The 18,360-nt window shown below is 56.6% G+C and overlaps 1 protein-coding gene across 4 annotated transcripts; it reads right to left on the bottom strand.

Annotated features, from left to right (window-relative positions):
* Nucleotides 1-738: 738 nt before the first annotated feature.
* On the bottom strand, nt 739-16,519 carry AKR1E2 (aldo-keto reductase family 1 member E2). 4 transcript variants are annotated; one of them, XM_047066735.1, is made up of 10 exons: nt 16,438-16,519; nt 12,168-12,335; nt 10,291-10,407; nt 10,076-10,153; nt 8,258-8,380; nt 6,007-6,104; nt 4,005-4,077; nt 3,445-3,528; nt 2,258-2,340; nt 739-1,997 (listed from the first exon to the last, which is right to left on the bottom strand). In XM_047066735.1, exons 1-10 carry the CDS (start codon nt 16,474-16,476, stop codon nt 1,955-1,957), a joined length of 906 nt encoding a protein of 301 aa, XP_046922691.1. In that variant the 5' UTR covers nt 16,477-16,519; the 3' UTR covers nt 739-1,954. The 4 variants fall into 4 exon arrangements, 3 of the variants coding, with proteins under 3 accessions (XP_046922691.1, XP_046922692.1, XP_046922693.1); XM_047066736.1 differs by lacking the exon at nt 16,438-16,519 and adding an exon at nt 13,691-13,772; XR_006959870.1 differs by lacking the exons at nt 739-1,997; nt 2,258-2,340 and adding an exon at nt 5,476-5,756 and having other exon boundaries at nt 3,511-3,528.
* Nucleotides 16,520-18,360: the final 1,841 nt, after the last annotated feature.

The following is an 18,360-nucleotide window of genomic DNA, read 5'->3' as shown; positions in this document are numbered from 1 at the left end:
CGCCTTCCCGGCCCGAGGCCCCGGCGCCGGCGCACCTGCCGACCCGCAGAGCCGGCCCTGCGTCCCCGCGCGGTGCGCGCTCTCGGCAGCGCCACGGGCCGAGGCTGAGTGAGCGTGGACGTCCCGGGCCGGGGTCGGCGGCCTCTCCCGCGACCCCCGAGGAGAGCCTCAAGTCCACAGGCGCGGCAGCGGCGCCCTCTGCTGCCGGAGCCGCGAACGCACCGCCGAGCGGGTCAATGGCGCCCCTGGCGGTCGATCCGGCGCACAGCGCGGAGCCGGGCCGCCAGACACTCCTCCGAGGCAGGGCAGGCCTGGATGCGGCCTGGGGTCCCACCCAGGGTCAGGCCTGGGGTGCGGCCTAAGGCCCCTCCTGGGGTCCCGGCCTACTCGCCTACATTCATCCGTAGGGACCGCCCCGGTGCTTTCCTGATGTTTCTCGGAGACTCAACGGAGCCATCCAGCCACCGGAGCTGGTTTGCAGCTGAAGGAGTTCTCATTGCGTGACCACGTCCTTGACCCAGTGACTTAGGACCGGGTGTCCCTCATCTTTGCCACACTTGCTGGTGCTCTTGCTATTTCAAGTGGCTCTCGTAAAACACGACATAAAAATCTGTATTCCTTGTTTCTGTAGAAAACAGAAGTGTCTCCACCAGGCTTGAATTACACCGAGGACCCTGTAAGATGTGGAAATCAGCAGCGGAGGGAGGAAGATCGGATCATCAGTTCAAGTCCGGTAGCTTTAAAGCTTATGAGTTAAATCTTCAGTATTTATTTACTTGCTGTCTTATCAAAATGTTAAGTGAACAGGTACATGACTGTACATCCAGTATATAATGCATATGCCTTTTAAAAATCAAATCACAGACCATGTGTGCTGTGGGACAGGTTTTGCGAAGTGTTCGTGCACGTGTGTTATATATGTGTATGGATCACGTATTTTATGTAATTTGTTTATCTACATGGGTCATAGACATGGGCATAGATTAGAAGGACCCACTAGAAAGAGGATTCTTCTTAGATATTGCTAGTTTAGGCCATTTTTACTTGTTATAATTGAGCTTTTCTCAGTTTTCTTTACATTCTGAATCCGGTAGAATTACTTCATTAAATAGCAAAATTCGGTAAATATTAGTAGAAAGCACTATTAGCCTATATGGTGAACTTTTCTTTCGTTTAACATAAACAGGGAAACATCCTGCCATTCATTCATGAAAATGAACCTTTTTCGTGGAACATAAGAACTTGTAGCAGATTTTTAAGACAATGGCCCAAAGCATGGTGCTCGAGTGCCATCCGGTGAGCAGAGAGGACACGAGTCACACACAGCCCTGAGCGAGCCCGCTGGACGGACCCCGGACGCTGAGCGCAGGAGGGCAATGACCCACGTGTCCTCTCTGCTTGGGGTCCCCACAGCCGTATTTAAGTAAGAAAAGTCTCTGTGTTGAACTGAGACCCTCTCCCGCCTTCACCCAGCTTGTCTCTACACGTGTGAACGTAAAGATTTTGCTTTAAAATCATCTGGGGGGATTGAGGGAACAGAGCCACACAGATGGCGGGAGGCCGGCCCAGGGTCTCAAGCGGGGCTGGGTGACACATGTAGAGACTCGTGCTATGGTCTCAAATCCTGTATTTAAATATTTCCATGATACAACCTTTTTTCCGAGGGTAGAGGCCCGCCACACAGCCTGTCTGGTCAAAATCCTGTCACACTGTGCTCAAAGGAGCCGTAGGACTGGGGGGTTCTCCACAGAGAGCGAGCACCGCTCCCAGGGCGGCTCCCTTCCCGTCACCCACCACCGGAACTGTGTGGACCTCTCAGGGAGCGCAGCTCTGTTCCAGGCAGGAATCCGCCCAAGTCAAAGCCGGTCGCCCCCACCTCCCTGGCAGAGCCCTGCCTCGGCTCGGGCCTCATGGACCCGTTGGGCCGGGCCGGGGGGGAAGAGGGAGGCCGTGCTCAGTATTCTATGTTGAAAGGATAGTCCTTGTGGTTTTTAGCTCTGAAAAACAGGAAAACAAATCAAAATGAAATGTTTATTACGTTTAAGAGAAACCTTCTAAAAGACACAGCTGTGTGTTTTCAAGCTCCCGATGTATTCAGTTAGTCTTGGGACTCATTCAGAGGCCCATCCTCCGAGGGGAAAGCCTTATGAGAAGGTTTAATTAACCTAAGATGCATACGATCAACACCTATTCGGAATCGCCTCAACCCGAATACTGTTCCCTCCCCCTGGAACGGAGGTAAAGGAGACGTATTTACGTGGGCAAGGTGCACATTCGGAAATTCCTGTCCAGGTCGAGGATGTCGTTCATGTCCCTTTCTGATAATTCAAAGTCAAACACCTGCACCCAAAACAAAACGTTCACGGTGAAGTCAGTCCAGTGACCATCTCGTTGAGCACACGTCGCCTGCAAAGCGCTGCACCAGACCTGCCGGGGACACAAGATGCGGAAGAAACACTGCACGCGGCACCTGCAACTTCCCCGGATCGTCAGCCTTCCTCCGTGAACCGCGGCTGTGACCCTGTGCCTGACGCTGGCTGCCCCGGGCTGGGTGAGAGCCCCCGCAAAGACAGGACGTGTACTGCAGTCCCCCCCCCCCCGCCCCGAGGGGAATAAGGGACGAGCCGGAATCAAGAGGTGGGAGGTGAGCAAAGAATTTTTCCCGTCGCTCAAAAACAAAACAAAACAAAAAACACAAAAAAAGAACCCCCCCCCCCAAAATGAAAAACACCAAAAAACCCCTCCAAAACCAAATGAAAGTGAAAACCCAAAAACATTCGTGCCCCACGCCCTCCCAGCTCGGACACTGGGTCCCCGGGACCACTGGCTCTGACGGTAGCCATAACACAGTGTAATTCTTGTTTCTTTCCTCATAAAGCAGAATTCTAAGCTGCACCCCCTTTGCTCCTAATACCCGTGAGGACTATGACCCCCATTCCTGAAACACGATCTGTTCTCCCAGGAGAGCCAGCCCCGGTCCCCAGCTGAGAAGCCGGGAGGGAGGGTGCAGCGACTGCCGGGAGGGGACCGGCTGGGCCCGGCCTCTACCCACAGGAGACCCTCCACCCGGTCTAGCAGAAACCAAGGGCTCGGTGTCAGCAGAGGCTCTGACTGGAGGGCGGCCTTCGGTTCTGGAAGGGCCCCACGAATCTGGGTCTGGGCAGCCGGGCGCAGCGGTCCTGAGACCTGGGGAGCGGGCACCCGGCTCGGGGGCACAGCCCTACGAGCCTCTGGCCGGCACCCCGGCTGTTCGGGACCTCCTGTTCGCCGGCTCCCGGGCTGGGTTCGTGCCTGTCACACTCTGGGGTTCCTCGTGCTGTGGCCGCAGCTCCACCCGGCCCCTCTGCTGCGGCAAAGCCACACAGGGCCTGCTTGTGCGGTGGTCAGACCCCCAGCTGACTACCGTGTGATCCCAAACCCTCCGAATAAAAGAAGAACCCTTTCCTGGATATTCTCACGGATCCGTGTTGGGGTGACAGATTTGGGGATCACAATCACATTCCTCTGGATCTGAAATCGGACCACAATCTGCAGAAAAAAGGTCTCGTATCAGACAAGGGGAATCACAGATTCACACTTTACTGTGCAAAGTCCCAAAGTCAGGACAGCCGGAACTTTTATTACAGGCTCTTCTGTCCCAAAGTCCCTCAGAACCCCAACTGGCATTTTCTGCACAGTTCCTCCAATGCGTGTACTGGCCACGACTGGTCCATGGAAAAGCTCAGAGGACTTGCCAACGCCTTAATGACAGTTCACGGAGACGCCCAGCCCCCAAACACTGGACATGAGAGCAAGGAAGTCTCTTCTGTTCCACTCAGCCGGGGGGCCCCACATTTGGAGTCCCGCCCACGGGCCTCGCAGCCTTAGTGGGTGGGAGCAGGCGCCCCCTGTGCTGGTGAATTGGAAGCTTGGGGCCAGAGTGAGCAAACCCTTCCTCCGTCCGGTCCCCGGCTCCGAGAGGAAGCGGGGAGACCCCCTCACAGCCTGCGGGTAGCCCCTCCTACCTGGGCGGGAGACCTGTTGTACTTCTGTGCAATCCTCTGAATCACGGGGTCATCCAGGAGGGCCACCCCCTCCCTAGAGAGAGCAGGACAGGGCAGGGTTCAGGGGGGACAAGGCTGGGTGCCTCCTGCTTTCAGACACACAATACCTCCTCGAAAACCAAGACCTAGGTTTATTTTTGTCTGATCACAATACTTGCTCCGGGTAGGCAATTCAAATGATGTATAGGAGCTCATCACCCGCATCCCACCATCTAGAGAAGACATTTCGGTGGGGACAGCTGGGCACGCTGCTTTTCCATGGACATTTGGTGTTTTCTCCAGAGCCAGGGGGCAACGTGAGAGCGTAGGAGGCAACGCGTTCTCCGCGCTTTGGAGAGGCCCGGGGCAGGTAGGGCTGACTTCTGAGCTCTTACTGCGGGGCCTGGGGCGGGGCCTCTAGCGCTGCTGGTAAATAATTGTCGATATTCACGACGGTAATTTCAGAACAGTTCAACTCAAATACCAAAACACAAGGGGAAGCTTCAGTGCAGAGAACTGGAAGGCTGTGGCCATGGCACTATCCCTCAGGGGCTGTTCAGCAGGGACAGGCCCTGGTCACCCTGGAGAGCCATTGCTTTGGCCCCTGCCACCCACTGTGGCTAAAGTGCCCCAAGTTCAGCCACAGAACAGGACCCCGCCTTTCAGCAGCTCCCCAGCCGCTACGAAGTTCAAACACATGTACCCCACTTCCCACGGGAGACACACAGGTCATAAGAGTCAAATGCTTTCAGCCCTTCCTGGGCCCCTAGTCTGTCCAGGTCCTGAGCCAGGGGCTGTTGGAGAGCCACAAGTTACACGCGGCCCCGGTACTCACGCAGCTCTGACAAGTGGGAGACTGAAAAGCAAATAATGGCAAGACAGTGTAACGAGGGTTATGGACAAAACCTCGATAAGGGGAGTCAGGAGGGCTTCCTGGAGGAGGTGATGCTGACTTGAACTGGACATTAGAAATCAGAGTTAGCCAGACTTTAAAAACACAAGATGGTAACAAGATCTCTAGAGGGACGCCTGGTGGCTCAGTCGGTTAAGCGTCCGACCTCGGCTCAGGTCATGATCTCACTGCTCGTGAGTTTGAGCCCCGCATCGGACTCTGTGCGGACAGCTCGGAGCCTGGAGCCTGCTTCACATTCTGTGTCTCCCTCTCTCTCTGCTCCTTCCCTGCTCGCTGTCTCTGTCTCTCTCTCAAATATAAAATAAACCATTAAAATATATATATATATATATATAAACAAGATCTCTAGGTAAAGAGACCAACCTATGCAAAGGCACAGGCTAGAAACACGGCGCTCTACTCCGGGAGCCCCGCGTGGGTTCAGGTGGTGGGTGCACACTGTTTGCGGGAAGACACGAGGCCAGAATTAGGCCGAGGCCAGACCGGCTGGGGCTCCTAGGCCCTGCCCAGAACCGAAGGATTTTCAAGCAGGAGAGTGACCTGATCAGACTGAGACGGCTCCCTCGGCTCCCGCGCGGACAACGGATCGGAGCCGGGCAAATCGGAGCGGACAGGCTGCTCTGATGACCGGAGAGAACTCCCACTTAACTCGGGCCGTGATGGCGAGAACGGAGATCAACAGACAGATCCCGGGTTCTCTGGCAGAATCAGAGTGGATTCTGGGGGACGGGCTGGAAAGGCAGGATTGCCGGGTGTCTGGTCTGGGGGTGCCGAGCGGGTGGGGGCTCGTGAACGGACGCAGGGCGCACAGCACACGGTTTCTGGGGAAAGAGGACGCGTGCAGATGGAGATATCTGTGACCCATCTCGACCGGAAGGCGTAGCAGCGGGCCCGACGTGCTGGTCAAGAGCTCAGACCAGGCTGCTGCCCTCCTCTGACCGCCGGCGCCGGCCCCTCCCCCAGCCCACACGCCCCGCCCACACCTGCCTGTGTTAGGCCCTCCGCTAAGGATCCAAATCCAGCAGGAGGGGGCATCTCCCCCCCCCACCCCCACCACGGACACACCCCCACCTGGAACCGCCGAGGGGCCGGTAGGCTGTCACGGTCACATCTCTGGATCGGCAAAAGTTGATCAGATTCTTCTGGGTAAGATACGGGTGGCACTCGACCTACAAGGAGAAGCACCGCTTACCGAGAAAATTCAGGTCACCGTACACGGGGGAAGGGCACACTCTTAATGTCTCGGCTGTCGCCGATGAGCTCCGGGACCGCCTCGGGGCTCAAGCGTCCACACCTAAAGTAAAAGCCACTGAGAACGGGCAGGAGGAACACCCCGTCGCCTGGACACTCGGCTGGCACCTGCTCCGGGAGGCCCTCCCTCTGACCCTTTACTTTCCGCTCTCGCCCGCGTCACCATCTGACATCTTCCACATCGTACTTATTGGCTGTTGTCTGTCTCCCGCCGCTTGATGCGAGGTCCACAGAGGCAGGGGTCTGGGCTGACTTTGTTTTGTTCCCAGACACGCCCCCGACATCCAGAATAAGCCGGCCAGAGAACCCTCTGTCAAGGCTCCGCAGGTGCATGGAGGACGCTGGGGAGTCATGTGGGACACACGTGCTCCAGGGGACTCCAGTGGCCATTTTGAGAAACTTGAGAGCGGGATTTCTGCCTGCACGTTCTGCAAATCCTCACGTACAATTCCAGGTCATCAGTGGGCTGAAAATACTCCTTTAGAGTGAATTAAGAGCTGCAAACAGTGCCCTTGAGGGTCAGGAACGTGCTGGGCACAGCCACCAGAAATAGCAAGGAAAGCTCTTCTGAGGGGATGTTGCTGGGGGCTCAGAACCCCAATTAGGAAACAGCCCCTCAGGCCCCTCCCACCCCACAGAGGAGGCAACAGCTCTCCCCCCCCCCCTTAAAGTGCTGCTCAACAGGAACCCCGACATAACAGGGGCGTATATCATGCACATGAACATTCTAGGCACGCCAGGGTTTAAAGCAGGGAAGCTAAGGGGCGCCTGGGTGGCTCAGTTGGTTGGGCAGCTGACTTCAGCTCAGGTCATGATCTCGCGGTCTGTGGGTTCGAGCCCCGCGTCGGGCTCTGTGCTGACGGCTCAGAGCCTGGAGCCTGTTTCAGATTCTGTGTCTCCCTCTCTCTGACCCTCCCCTGTTCATGCTCTGTCTCTCCCTGTCTCAAAAATAAATAAAACGTTAAATAAATAAATAAATAAAGCAGGGAAGCTAAGGCATGCCTCGCGTCGGGACAGGTGCCGCTCTGAGGAAGGCGGCTAGGAGAGCTTCCAGAAGGCAGAGGCTGTTGGGCTTTGGGCTCCAGGCGCCGACCAGCACGCTCCCCTGTGGAAACTCGCTGAGCGATGCCCAACCTCTCCTGCATCCACGCTACACCGTGTTTATAAAAAATGGAACGTGATGCTCTATTCTCAATATCCCCAAGCGGAAACTATGCAAGTGGCCGTCGATGCTAGAGTGGGTAACGATAGTGTGGTGTGTGTGCCCAGCGGAATCCCACGCAGAAATCAGAACGACGGACGATCGTACAGGAATGCAGAGGAATCCAACAGACGCGATGTTGGAAGAAGCCAGACGGGAAAGAGTACGTAATGGGTCACTTTATCTACATAAAGTTCAAGAGCCAGTGTCCGCTGTTAGTAATCGGCACACGGGCTGCCCTTTGTCGGGGGTGGTCAACAGGAGGAAGAGTGGTGGGGCTTCGGGTGCTGGTCACGTGCTGTTTCTCGATCTGGATGTAGGCACAGAGTGAGGCTCGGTTTACGAGAATTTACTGAGCTCTACTGTCATGGGTGCACTTTTTAAATGTACATGACACCTGAGCAAATGTTTAGGTAAAAGAATGTACTGCAAAAAGGCCTTTTCTGCAAGTGAAGCCCTCTCCTCACGAGCCAGCTCTCTGCACAAAAGTCCTGGCAGAGTCCGTGAACCTGGGGTCTTTCGGCTGCCCGCCCCCCCGGTGGAGGGACGGGGAGGGGCCCAGGTGCCTTCCCAGGAAGCCGCGAGCAGCGATGTCAGGGAGGGAGGAGGGCGAGACAGGAGTGTCACCACTTCTGCATGGAGAGGACCAAGCTCAGCCCGTGGCCGACCTCCCGAGGACCCCACCTAATCGAACAAGCCTTTCCAGAAGCTCTCCGGCCTCGGCACCCGTTACTTGCCTCACCGCTCCCTAAGTCACCATTTTTGCAGCCACGGGAGAAAAATGCCTACTCTGTGCCCCCTGTTTCATTTCCAGCGTAGCCAGGGGGAACGTGACGGCTGAAAAGCCAACTCCATCTGTTAAAGCCTCACCTGGTTCGTCAGTGGCTTGAACCTCAGGTTGGGTTTATTCAAAAGCCTCTCGAGCTGCTGGTGGTTGAAGTTTGACACCCCGATGGCTCTCACCAGCCCCGTGACCACCAGGTCCTCCATGGCCTAAAGACAACAAACAGTCATTCTGCTTCCCCCTCCCCCCACCATCGCCCACGCCCCTCCCTCCTCTGCACACGTCGCTAAACCGGCTCCACCCGGGCCTCTAAATATCCCACCCGATGCCCCACAGGCATTTCTGCTCCCAGGACCTCTAGTGGCCGGGGACCCTGGGCACGTTGTGTGACCACACTGAGCCTCAGTGTCCTCATCTGCAAAGTGGGGACGAGCTTGTTCATGTCACAGGGTTGTTTTAAGGATCCCATCAAGTAACACACACAAAGCATTTAGCACAGGGCTAGAGTGTGGCCAACACTCAACACTTCAGCTGTTATTTCTCCCCTTCCTCTGAACATGTGTGACACAGGGTTCGGCAGGGATGCCCGTCGCTCGCCGCTCTTTCTACCTAGCGTATACGCTTCCTAAGCGCAGTGACGTGCCATCATCCTCCTGCTGGCCGCGAACTTCAGGAGGTGTCGGGCTGGCGTGGGGCACCTCGTCAACAGTAGGTCCTGGGTCCTGAGCGGCCACGGGCCGGGGACCAGTCAGCGTGCACCAGCCACTGCCTGGAGGCACCGGCATCACCCGAGACTCACCCGGGCTGCACGCGGCCCGGACCCCAAGCCACAGCTCTCCTGAGGGGCAATGCCGTGGGACAGAAAGCGCTGGGGCCCCTGGACGCTGGTCCTGACAGCCCAGATCCCTCATCTAATCTGTTTTGCCGACTGCCCTGTTTAAGAGAAATGGGGGGAGGGAGAGGGTGGCCTGCCTGGTGCGCCTGCCGACTCTGCCTGGGCTCGAAGGCCTTCTCTCGCCCGTCTCCCTGGACTCAGCAGGCTCCAACGGGAGCTCACTGCTTCCCAGGCCTCACACCGGCCCTCCTCCGTCCCACACCGTTTGCAAAATTACACGCGCCAGGTCAGTGGGGCTCCACGGGAACACTGTCGCCTTCCACACCTGCACCCCTCACCCGCGATGCCGCTGCTCGCTACTTTATTCCAGGTCTCTTCCCCCTTTTGGCCTGGAAACCTGCCGCTCGGCCTCCAGCCCCACACAGGCCTGGCTGGGCTGCCGGACCTCGTTCCGAGATGCTCGAGGCCCAGCGGTCCGCAGTCACACGACAGCAGCGGTAGCTACGGCCAGGTAACGGACGGGGGGATTCTTAAATGTTCTTTCTCATACTCTTCCGTATTTCTGTAACGACCAAGTGATACTCTTTCATCAACAAACAAGTGGACACCGGGGTGCCTGGGTGGCTCAGTCGGTCAAGCGTCCGACTTCGGCTCAGGTCACGATCTCACAGTTCCTGGGTTCGAGCCCCGCATCGGGCCCTGTGCTGACAGCTCACAGCCCGGAGCCTGCCTCGAGTTCTGGGTCTCCCTCTCTCTCTGATCCTCCCCCGCTTGTGTTTTCTCTCTCTCTCTCAAAAATAAATAAACATTAAAAAAAAAACAAAAACAAAAAGTCGACACCGAGACTAAAACGGGGTGGGGGGGCGGGGTCTGACTCAGTCATCCCTGGAACTGACGTCCTGGCAGAGGAACCAGCCGGAACTAGGGCGGCAGATGGGCGGCCGGGATCAGGTGCTGGTTTCCCGCTCACAGCGCACACGAGTGTGTCGGGGGACAACCGCACCCCGCCCCCCCACGCATGCACACGACCCGCCGTCACCTCGCCCGAGGCCGGCGGGACGCGCCTCACCTCCCACGTGTCCAGGAAGTCCGTGTCGCTGGGCAGCACCATGCCGTTGCGGTCCAGGGGCAGGTCTTCCTCCCCGGGCTGGGAGGGGCAGAGGCGGGGGTGGACGAGGGCCCACGGGGTCCTTGAGGAGGCCTGGGGAGAGCTCCCCGCACCCCCCGCCGGGCCTGACCAGAGGGAAGGTGCTGCCCCTGGGCTCTGCGCCTCCCGGACGGTACCTTGAAGCCCATGGGCCAGTGCATGAGGTAGAGGTCCAGGTAATCCAGCTTCAAGGCCTTGAGACTCTTGGTGCAGGCCGCCTTCACCAAGGACTTCTCGTGTCTGGTGCACCAGAGCTATGGGGGGCGCGGGGGGGAGGAGGAAGCCAGCGTCAACTTCTGCCCCTCGGTGCCCCAAGTCCGGGAGCAGGAAGACAGACGGCATCTGGGACCAGAAGGCAACGAATACGGCGGGGGCGGCGACATCACCCTCAGATGGTTCCGGAACTCTCTCGGGAAGGGGTCTCCAAAAGCGGGCTCCTTCTGCCTGACTCCCGCCACTGTGAAACACTTGGGAGGGGGCAGTCTGGTTATTTGGACCCACCAGGACCAGAAGAAACAACCAGAACCAGACCAAAGCAAACGGCTGTAAGCAGAGAGGAGGACAACTCTGGAGAACTTGTATGTTGCTTCCCACCGACGTCTCCTCCACGTTCAAGGGCCTCTGTTCTCAGGGCCTCCCAATCATGCAGGTTAAATTAGGGAAGTTAACACCCACTGCCTTGTATTGATTTAGAGATTTCCAGCCACACCCCCTGTGAAGTAGAAAATTTGCCATTTTCTCCCTCCCATTACGTCCCCTGTTACACTATTTAGTTCTAACTGTGACGGAAGCTAATCCAAAGACTCCGTCACAGCAAGAGAAAAACCAAAAATAAATAAGTACGAGAAAGAGAATTAAAAGACATAAAAACAGACTCTCACCATAGCGTACTGATGACAAAAGAGAAGAAAAAAAAAAACCCTAAAAATTATCATTAACAATGGTACTCTCGAAACAGCGAGTATAAAAACAATTGTATTTCCGTGACTTTTCCGAATTGCGGGAAGAGTGAACACACTTCCCCTGCGGACTCAGAGGGCACCAGGAGCAGCGGGCCCCGGGTGACGGGGCTGACCGAGCCATCCCGTCCCCCACCTCGCCTCGCCTCGCCCTCACCAGCCCTCTGCCCTCGCCCCACAGGCACTGATGACTTACAGAAATCATCCGGAAGTGGAACAGAAGGGCAAATGTACAGAAACCACACTGAGTCCTGCAATTGTGGAAATTAGTCCCGGAAACTCCTCAGGAGATGATCGAATCCGGACCCCCGTTTTATACGCGGTGGAGCTGTGTCATCCAGGGACTCTCCTGGTCCCTCGGGGTTTGTGACAGGAGGTGGGGCTGTGACAGACGGCCGGGCCATGAGAGACAGCGGGAATGACAACCCGTGGCTCCTGGCCTCAGAGTCCTAACAATCTGCTTCAAAGTCCAAGGCAGGGGGGTTCCGGAACTCTCCCGCGGTCTGGACCTGCCCCTACCGGGCCCTGAGCACCTGTCTCCCTCCTGAGCCGGCTCCCGCGGTCCGAGTCCGGGCTGTGAGTGTCCTCTGCCTCCCGCTCCAACACCTGCTCCCTCTGGCTGCTGCAGTCACCCAGCTCTGACACAAGTCTGGCTCGTCCGGAACCCGAGCTGAGAACCCGCGCCGTTGTGCGGTGTGCGCGAAGAGTAAGCCCCCTGAAAGGCGTGACTTCGTCACCTGGCCTGTCCCCGCCGCAGCCGCACTTCTCCTGACTGACGTTTTCCGATCCAGGAACACCGAGCTCCTTCCAGGCCCCCGTCCCCCCGGTGCTGTCCCGTGCCTCGGGCCCCTGCCCATGCTGTCCCCTCTGCTTGTCATGCTGTCCCCGACACCCGCACCTGCACCGCATCCAGTGCGTGCACGAAGCCTCACGAGTGTCCCGTACGCACTGGTCATCAGCTCCTGTGGGACCAGAAGACCCTCCCCACGCTCGGCTACCCTGCTGACCCAGCCCGCGTGGGCTGCACCCTGCTCGCCCTGCACGCCGAGTCCTACCTTACTGACGACAAACAGGTCCTGCCGGGTCACCACGCCCTCCTTGATCTTGCACTGGATCCCGGCTCCGACCTCACTCTCGTTGTGGTACAAGTAAGCGCAGTCAAAGTGCCGGAACCCCGCGTCTATCGCCACTTTCACTGCCTCCGTCACCTCGCCCGGAGCTGCCTGCAAAAGGAACGTGACAGAGGCGGTCCGCCCACATCAGGCCATCCCAACCTCAGCGCTGGAAAATGTAGAGTCAAACAACACACGAGCGAGGAAGCGCTAAAATTGGGGAAGGTCAGGGGCAGAAAGGATTTAGATGCAACCTAAGTTCCAACACCTTTCCTTACCTGGGGGAAACCCTATAGGTATTTTAGGGCCTGCAAAGAACCGAGCGAGATGCCGCGCTTCCCGAACGAGCAAAGGAATAAATAAACGCGGGGCGAACCGGGATAGACACTGAGACGCAAGAAGGTGTAGACTCACCCTCTACCCGAGGAGACCAGGGGGCCAGGTGTGAAGGTTAAGCGGGTGTCCGCTCACACGAAGACAACCCGGCACACGTGGGGCACCTCCCCAAGCCCCGAGCGGCACTACGGATTCCCTCAAGAAGGTGAGGTTCAGAAAACGCTCGCGGTGAGCGGGGTGGCTCAAGCGAGCAAAGGCATGGGACGCGGGGGCAGAGGCCTGGGGAGGACCCGGGACACAAGGCACGAGCATCCCCAAGGTCTCTGCAGCCCACGCGGCACCCCCTCGCGTGAGCCTCCCTGACCCCAGGCGCCGGGCCAGAAGAATGGTCCGCCTCTGACAAGCAGCACATTCTGGGGGGCCAGAAGCTAAGGAAGCGTCCACCTGAAGTTAGACAACGATCCACCCAGGACTTAGAAGGAAAGGGAATCTGGAGACAAGGACGCACATCAAGTAAAGATATGACACAGAAGATCAGCAGAGCCGGAGGCCAGGTCTTTGAAAGCCCTTAATAAGGTGGACAATCTTCCCACAAGACTGGAAACCCGAAAACCGGTCATACAGATACAACAGAGACCCCAAATCTCAGGAAATGCTACCAGTAACTCTCAGCCGACAATTGGGAAAAATGAAAAGAATGAGGGAAATCCCTAGAAAACCTTGCTCAAGAAGAAGTAAAAGCTGACTTCCCCTATAATTATTTCTAAAATGAAACAATTAAACACACACACAGAGTTCTGCAAAAATTTCAAGGATGTAATCGTCCCAATTTAACACAAAATCTTTCAGAGAAGAGAAAAAGAGAGCATACTCCCAACCCCTTCCACCAAACCGGCATAACCCTGGAGTCAAAAGCAGACAAGAATATTCAAAGGAAAGGCCTGCGTTCATCTCACCCATGAATAAGAGTTGCAAAAATCCTAAGCAAAATGACATCAGAACGGATGCGACAACGTATATGAAAAACTAACATACCACACCCACAGAGCTTATCTTAGAGAGCCAAGAGTGGCTTGATATTAGAAAATCCATAATAATTCACCACATTAACAGATTAAAAAAGAAATCACATCGGGGTGCTTGGGTGGCTCCGGTTGGTAGAGCATTCAACTCTGGAGCTCATCTAAGGTCATGATCCCAAGGTCGTGGGTTCGAGCCCTGTGTTGGGTTCTGCACCGAACGTGGAGCCTGCTTGGGATCCTCTCTCCCTCTCCCTCTGTCTTCTTCCCCCGCATGTGTGCTCTCTAAAATTAAAAAAATAATAATAAAAAAAATAAAAAATAAATCATGTCAGTCAATGTTGGATAAAATTCAACACCCATTTGTGATTTAAACTCTCAGTCAACTTGGAAAAAATGAAGCTCTTTAACCTGGTAAAGAATGTCCACATTTAAAACAACAATAAATCGGGGCGCCTGGGTGGCTCAGTCGGTTGAGCGTCCGACTTCGGCCAGGTCACGATCTCACGGTCCGTGAGTTCGAGCCCCGCATCGGGCTCTGGGCTGATGGCTCGGAGCCTGGAGCCTGTTTCCGATTCTGTGTCTCCCTCTCTCTCTGCCCCTCCCCCATTCATGCTCTGTCTCTCTCTGTCTCAAAAATAAATAAACGTTAAAAAAAAAAAATTTAAAACAACAATAAATATAATTAAAAAAAAAAACAACCAAGAACAAAAGCAAGCCAAAGAACAAATGGGCAAACATCATCCTAAATGTCCAAGTATCAGAAACAGTCCCTTAAAGTCAGGAACAGAACAAGAATGGTCACTGTAGTGGAGGTCCTAGCCATCCAGAAGCAACTCAGAAAAAACAATTTGGGACTTAAGGATTAGAAAAAAAGAAATGAAAGGATCATCATTTGTAGATGATATGATCATTTATGTAGAAAGCCCAAACGAATTCATAGGCAAATTAAAAGAACTCACAAGACAATTTGGCAAAGTGGCTGAAAATGTGATGAATATACCAAAGAAGGCTTTTTTTTTTTTTTAAGAAGGCTCCACACCCAACAGGGGGCTTGAACTCCCGACCCCAAGATCAAAAGTCGCATGCTCCAGCGACTGGGCCAGCCAGGCACTCGGAGATGATTGTTTTTCAATGCATCAACAGCAAACAAGCTGAAGACATAATTTCAGAGCAGTTTCACTTCCAATAGTATCGCGGACGGTCCAGGATCAGGAATGATTCCATCAAATGAAGTGTATGCTTTCTACAGGGCAAGCTGTATATACAACCAGATGAAGAGAGAGAGACGCCTTCAATCCAGGACAATTCATTAACACAGAAATACACTGGGCTTGTAGAAAGCCGGATTTAGTATCATCAAGTTGCCAGTTCTCCCAGACTGATCTACAGATTTAATGTGATTCCGCAGGCCCAGAATGGGCTCTGTCCCCACCTCTGGGACCTGAGCTGCCCTGTGTTTTCTGTGGCAGAGATGTGAGCTCCAAGCCTAGGCTCCAGGATGCCCCTTGCTCTCTGGTGCCTGGGCCATCACCACGAGAGTACCCCAGATTCTCCTGCTTGAGGTCGAGACTTGCGTTGAGCCACGAGCAGCCCAACAGTCCCAAGTGAGAGCGGCCAAACCCCACACACTGAGCGAGCGGCCCGGATGCATAGAGCCCAGCTGACCACCCAACAGGCAGCAGTGATGATGCACATGCTGCCGTCAACGATGGAGCTTCTGTGATTGGTTGTGGGTGCATCGCTTCCGGAGCAACCGACAGCTGATACTTGATCTGTGACGGTACACTGCTGGAAATAACTAAATCCAGGCAAGACTTCGTGTGGATCCAGAAGGGGTCACTAAGACTGGTCCGTGCACCTGAAGCCCAACAACCACAAAAAGGAACCTTTGGGCCTCTGAAACGGCTTCTGCAGGTTTCCCTTCGCCGTGTGCAAGGCAGTTCGCCTGGACTCCCACCCCCAGCAGAAGACAGTGCATAAGAGCAGGACTGGAGGCAGGCAAGAAAGTGCGAGCATGTAACCCCCTGAGCCCCCTGAGCAGCTCCCGAAAGCACATCCAGGGCCACATGCTGAGAACCACAGTGAGTAGAGTTGCCTCCTTGGTCTTTAAGAGTTGGTAAGTACACAGAAGACACGATTTAAATACTGTGTTGATGAGCAGGGGTTGATGACTCCAATGCCTACTCATCTGGTAGCTTCTTAAGTGACTTCTCAAATGAACATCTTTATTGAAGACAAAGTGTACAGAAACAAAAGAAACAAGGAAGGCCTGGTTAGCGCCTGACTGAAATCACGGATAGGAGTCACAGCGGCCAAAGTGCAGCAAGTCCCCGAGTGCCCCGCCTGGTTCTCACTGGGCGCTGCACGCTTTCCCTCTGAAACCCCACTGGCGGTGGGGGCACCTCCTTGTCTGTCCTGCGGGTGACAAGTCCCGCCAGCCTCTGGGGAGGCGCCACCAGCCCGACCACCAGCCACGACTCCAGCCAGACCCCAGCCCTCCGGCCCTGACCCTGCCCCGACCACCGGCTGCTCCCAGCCACGACCACCAGCCCCGACCCCAGCCAGACCCCAGCCCTCCGGCCCAGACACTGCCCCGACCACCTGCTGCTCCCAGCCACGACCACCAGCCCCGACCCCAGCCCTCCGGCCCTGACCCAGCCTCACCACCGTCCCCTCGGGGCTCCCGGGAACTTTTACTTCCGAACGCCCCAGGCACCGCCAGCATTTCCGGAGAACCTCCCCGTTCAAACAGGGGCGGTGGCGCCGAGGCAGGCAGTCCTGGGGGTCCCCTCCGCGTCCCGGAGCGCCGCGGACGGGAAAGGCCCTCCCTCCCCCAGGTCGTGAGGCCACCTCACCTTCCAGGTGCCCAGGCCCAGAGCCGGGATCTTCTCCATGGTTGCCAGCACTGCCGCCGCCGCCGCCGCACGACTCCGGGGGCGCCCCTCCGCCTCTAGCTCTGCGACTGGGGACGGCGGGTGGGTGGGCGTGCGGGCGGGCGCTCCGATTGGCCGCAGCGCCAAGCGGGGGGCGGTGCCGGCGGGAGGCAGCTCTGATTGGCTGGCGGCTCCAGGGTGCCGTTAGCTGGAGACGCCCCTCGGGCCAGGGGACACACCCACAAGTCTGGAAGCGGGAGAAGCGGCCGTGTCTGTGCGCCAGCGCCGGACTTTTCGGCTCTGTTCGCGCCGTCCCAGCTCGGCTCCGATCTTACAGCCACAGGTCCTGGGAGCACAGCGTCAGGAGGGGCGAGATGCCGGACTGGTGGGCTGGTGTTTCGAGGGTCCCAGGGTCGGCAGGGCCAGGCCATCCCCAGGACGGACGGCACAGGTCTGGAGCTCTGGGCGCCTGGCACCAGGGAAACCCCTAACACCCACCCTCACGGGGAGGGGGCTCCATAATAGAGAGGGAAGACCTTCCTCCTCTGCAGCCTGATGTGCTTGCGGCAGGAATCCCGAGGGTCCCACAGGCTTCTAGGAGTTGCCGGCCTCGGTTCTCCATCGACGACACACTAGGCTGAGTCCAGTAAATGTCTACTCCCCGTGGCCCCTAGGGACTGAAGACCTGGGTAATGCAGAATGTGGCGGGGCACTGGACTGCGCCTGCCTCCGAGGACCAAGGACCCTCCCTCCCTGCCGGAGCCTCAGGTGGAAGTGGGCGGAGTCCCTGCCCTGGAGGGGCTGAGTAGGTTCCTGGGTGAACTGGGCACCCGGTACAGTGGTCGGGACTGGGGGATATGGAGCCTAGGTCCCACGCATTCCCCCCTGCAGCCCCCAGGTCCTAACCCCTTTGTCGCCTGGGGCCTGGGAACCCCACTGCCTTGGGGACCCCAAAGGTGTGTTAATCTCTAGTTTCCCGCCTGGGGCTGCAGTTCTGGTTCCCACCACCAGGCGGTGACCACTGCTCTACCAAGCACCTGGCCCAGGGAAGGGACACCCCCTTGCCTCTGACCCAACGTGGACCTTTTATTATGAGCTTCTCTGAAGCGGGAGGGAGCTCCCAGACCCTCTGACTGGCTCCTTCCGCTCCTGCCTCACGCAGAGTGAGTGCTGTAAGGACCCACATGGTCCCTGCCCTCCAGGAGCTCACGGCCCAGGGTGGGGGATGGACAAAAGCACGCAAGAGCTCAAGGGCTCTGCGGAAGTGAAGCAGGGTGCTTGAGGGCCAGCCAGGAGCCCCTAAGCAGGGTCTAAAAGGCCTCCAGGTGGCATTCATGCTATGACCAGAAAGACAAGAGAAGCTGGCCCTGTACAAGTCTGGGAACAGTGTGCTGGGGGAAGGGAAGCTCACAAGTGCAGAGACCCAGAGGCAGAAGCGCATTTGGCCAGAGGGGCTCAGAAGAAGCCACTGCTGCTGGAGAGAGCTGGGGAGGGGGGAGGGAGGGAGGGAGGAGAGCAGGGCCAGACGTGGGCCTGGCAGGATATACTGCTTGCTTGTCTATGTGTGAGGCACGTTACCCTGACTAGTGCCCCCAAAAGCAAACACTATCCCAGGGTCTGTGATTAGGGCCCCCGCTTAGCCCAGCTGAAGCCTGTGCCTCAAGGTCTCCCAGGAGCCTGGGCTGTGGTTTCAGCTGAGGCTGGGTTGGGGCAGGGTCCCCTTCTGAGCTCATTCACAAGTTACCGGCAAGATTCTCCCTGCCCCTCTCCCCTGCTCACTCTCTCTAAAGTAAAAAAAAAAAAAAAAACAAAAAAAAACTTCAGTAATCTTTTGTTAAAGATTTTCACCTCCATGGTTCGGTTCATTTCTAAGTACTTTATTCTTTTTGATGCTATTATAAATGG

The sequence above is a fragment of the Lynx rufus genome, unplaced genomic scaffold (assembly GCF_022079265.1).
Source record: "Lynx rufus isolate CCGP_SWC_20201006 ecotype Redwood Valley unplaced genomic scaffold, mLynRuf1.p SCAF_7, whole genome shotgun sequence".
Classification (NCBI taxonomy): Eukaryota; Metazoa; Chordata; class Mammalia; order Carnivora; family Felidae; genus Lynx; species Lynx rufus.
The sequence above is the reverse complement of the archived record's forward strand: the minus strand, read 5'-3'. Positions and strand labels throughout refer to the sequence as shown.

Excerpts from the sequence above, each read along its gene's own strand:
- AKR1E2 (XM_047066735.1), bottom strand. The coding sequence starts at position 16,476 with ATGGAGAAGATCCCGGCTCTGGGCCTGGGCACCTGGAAG. Across the intron at positions 12,336-16,437 it reads TGGGCCTGGGCACCTGGAAG|GCAGCTCCGGGCGAGGTGAC; the intron begins GTGAGGTGGCCT and ends TTCCTTTTGCAG. Across the intron at positions 4,078-6,006 it reads CGGCCCCTCGGCGGTTCCAG|GGAGGGGGTGGCCCTCCTGG; the intron begins GTGGGGGTGTGT and ends TGCTCTCTCTAG.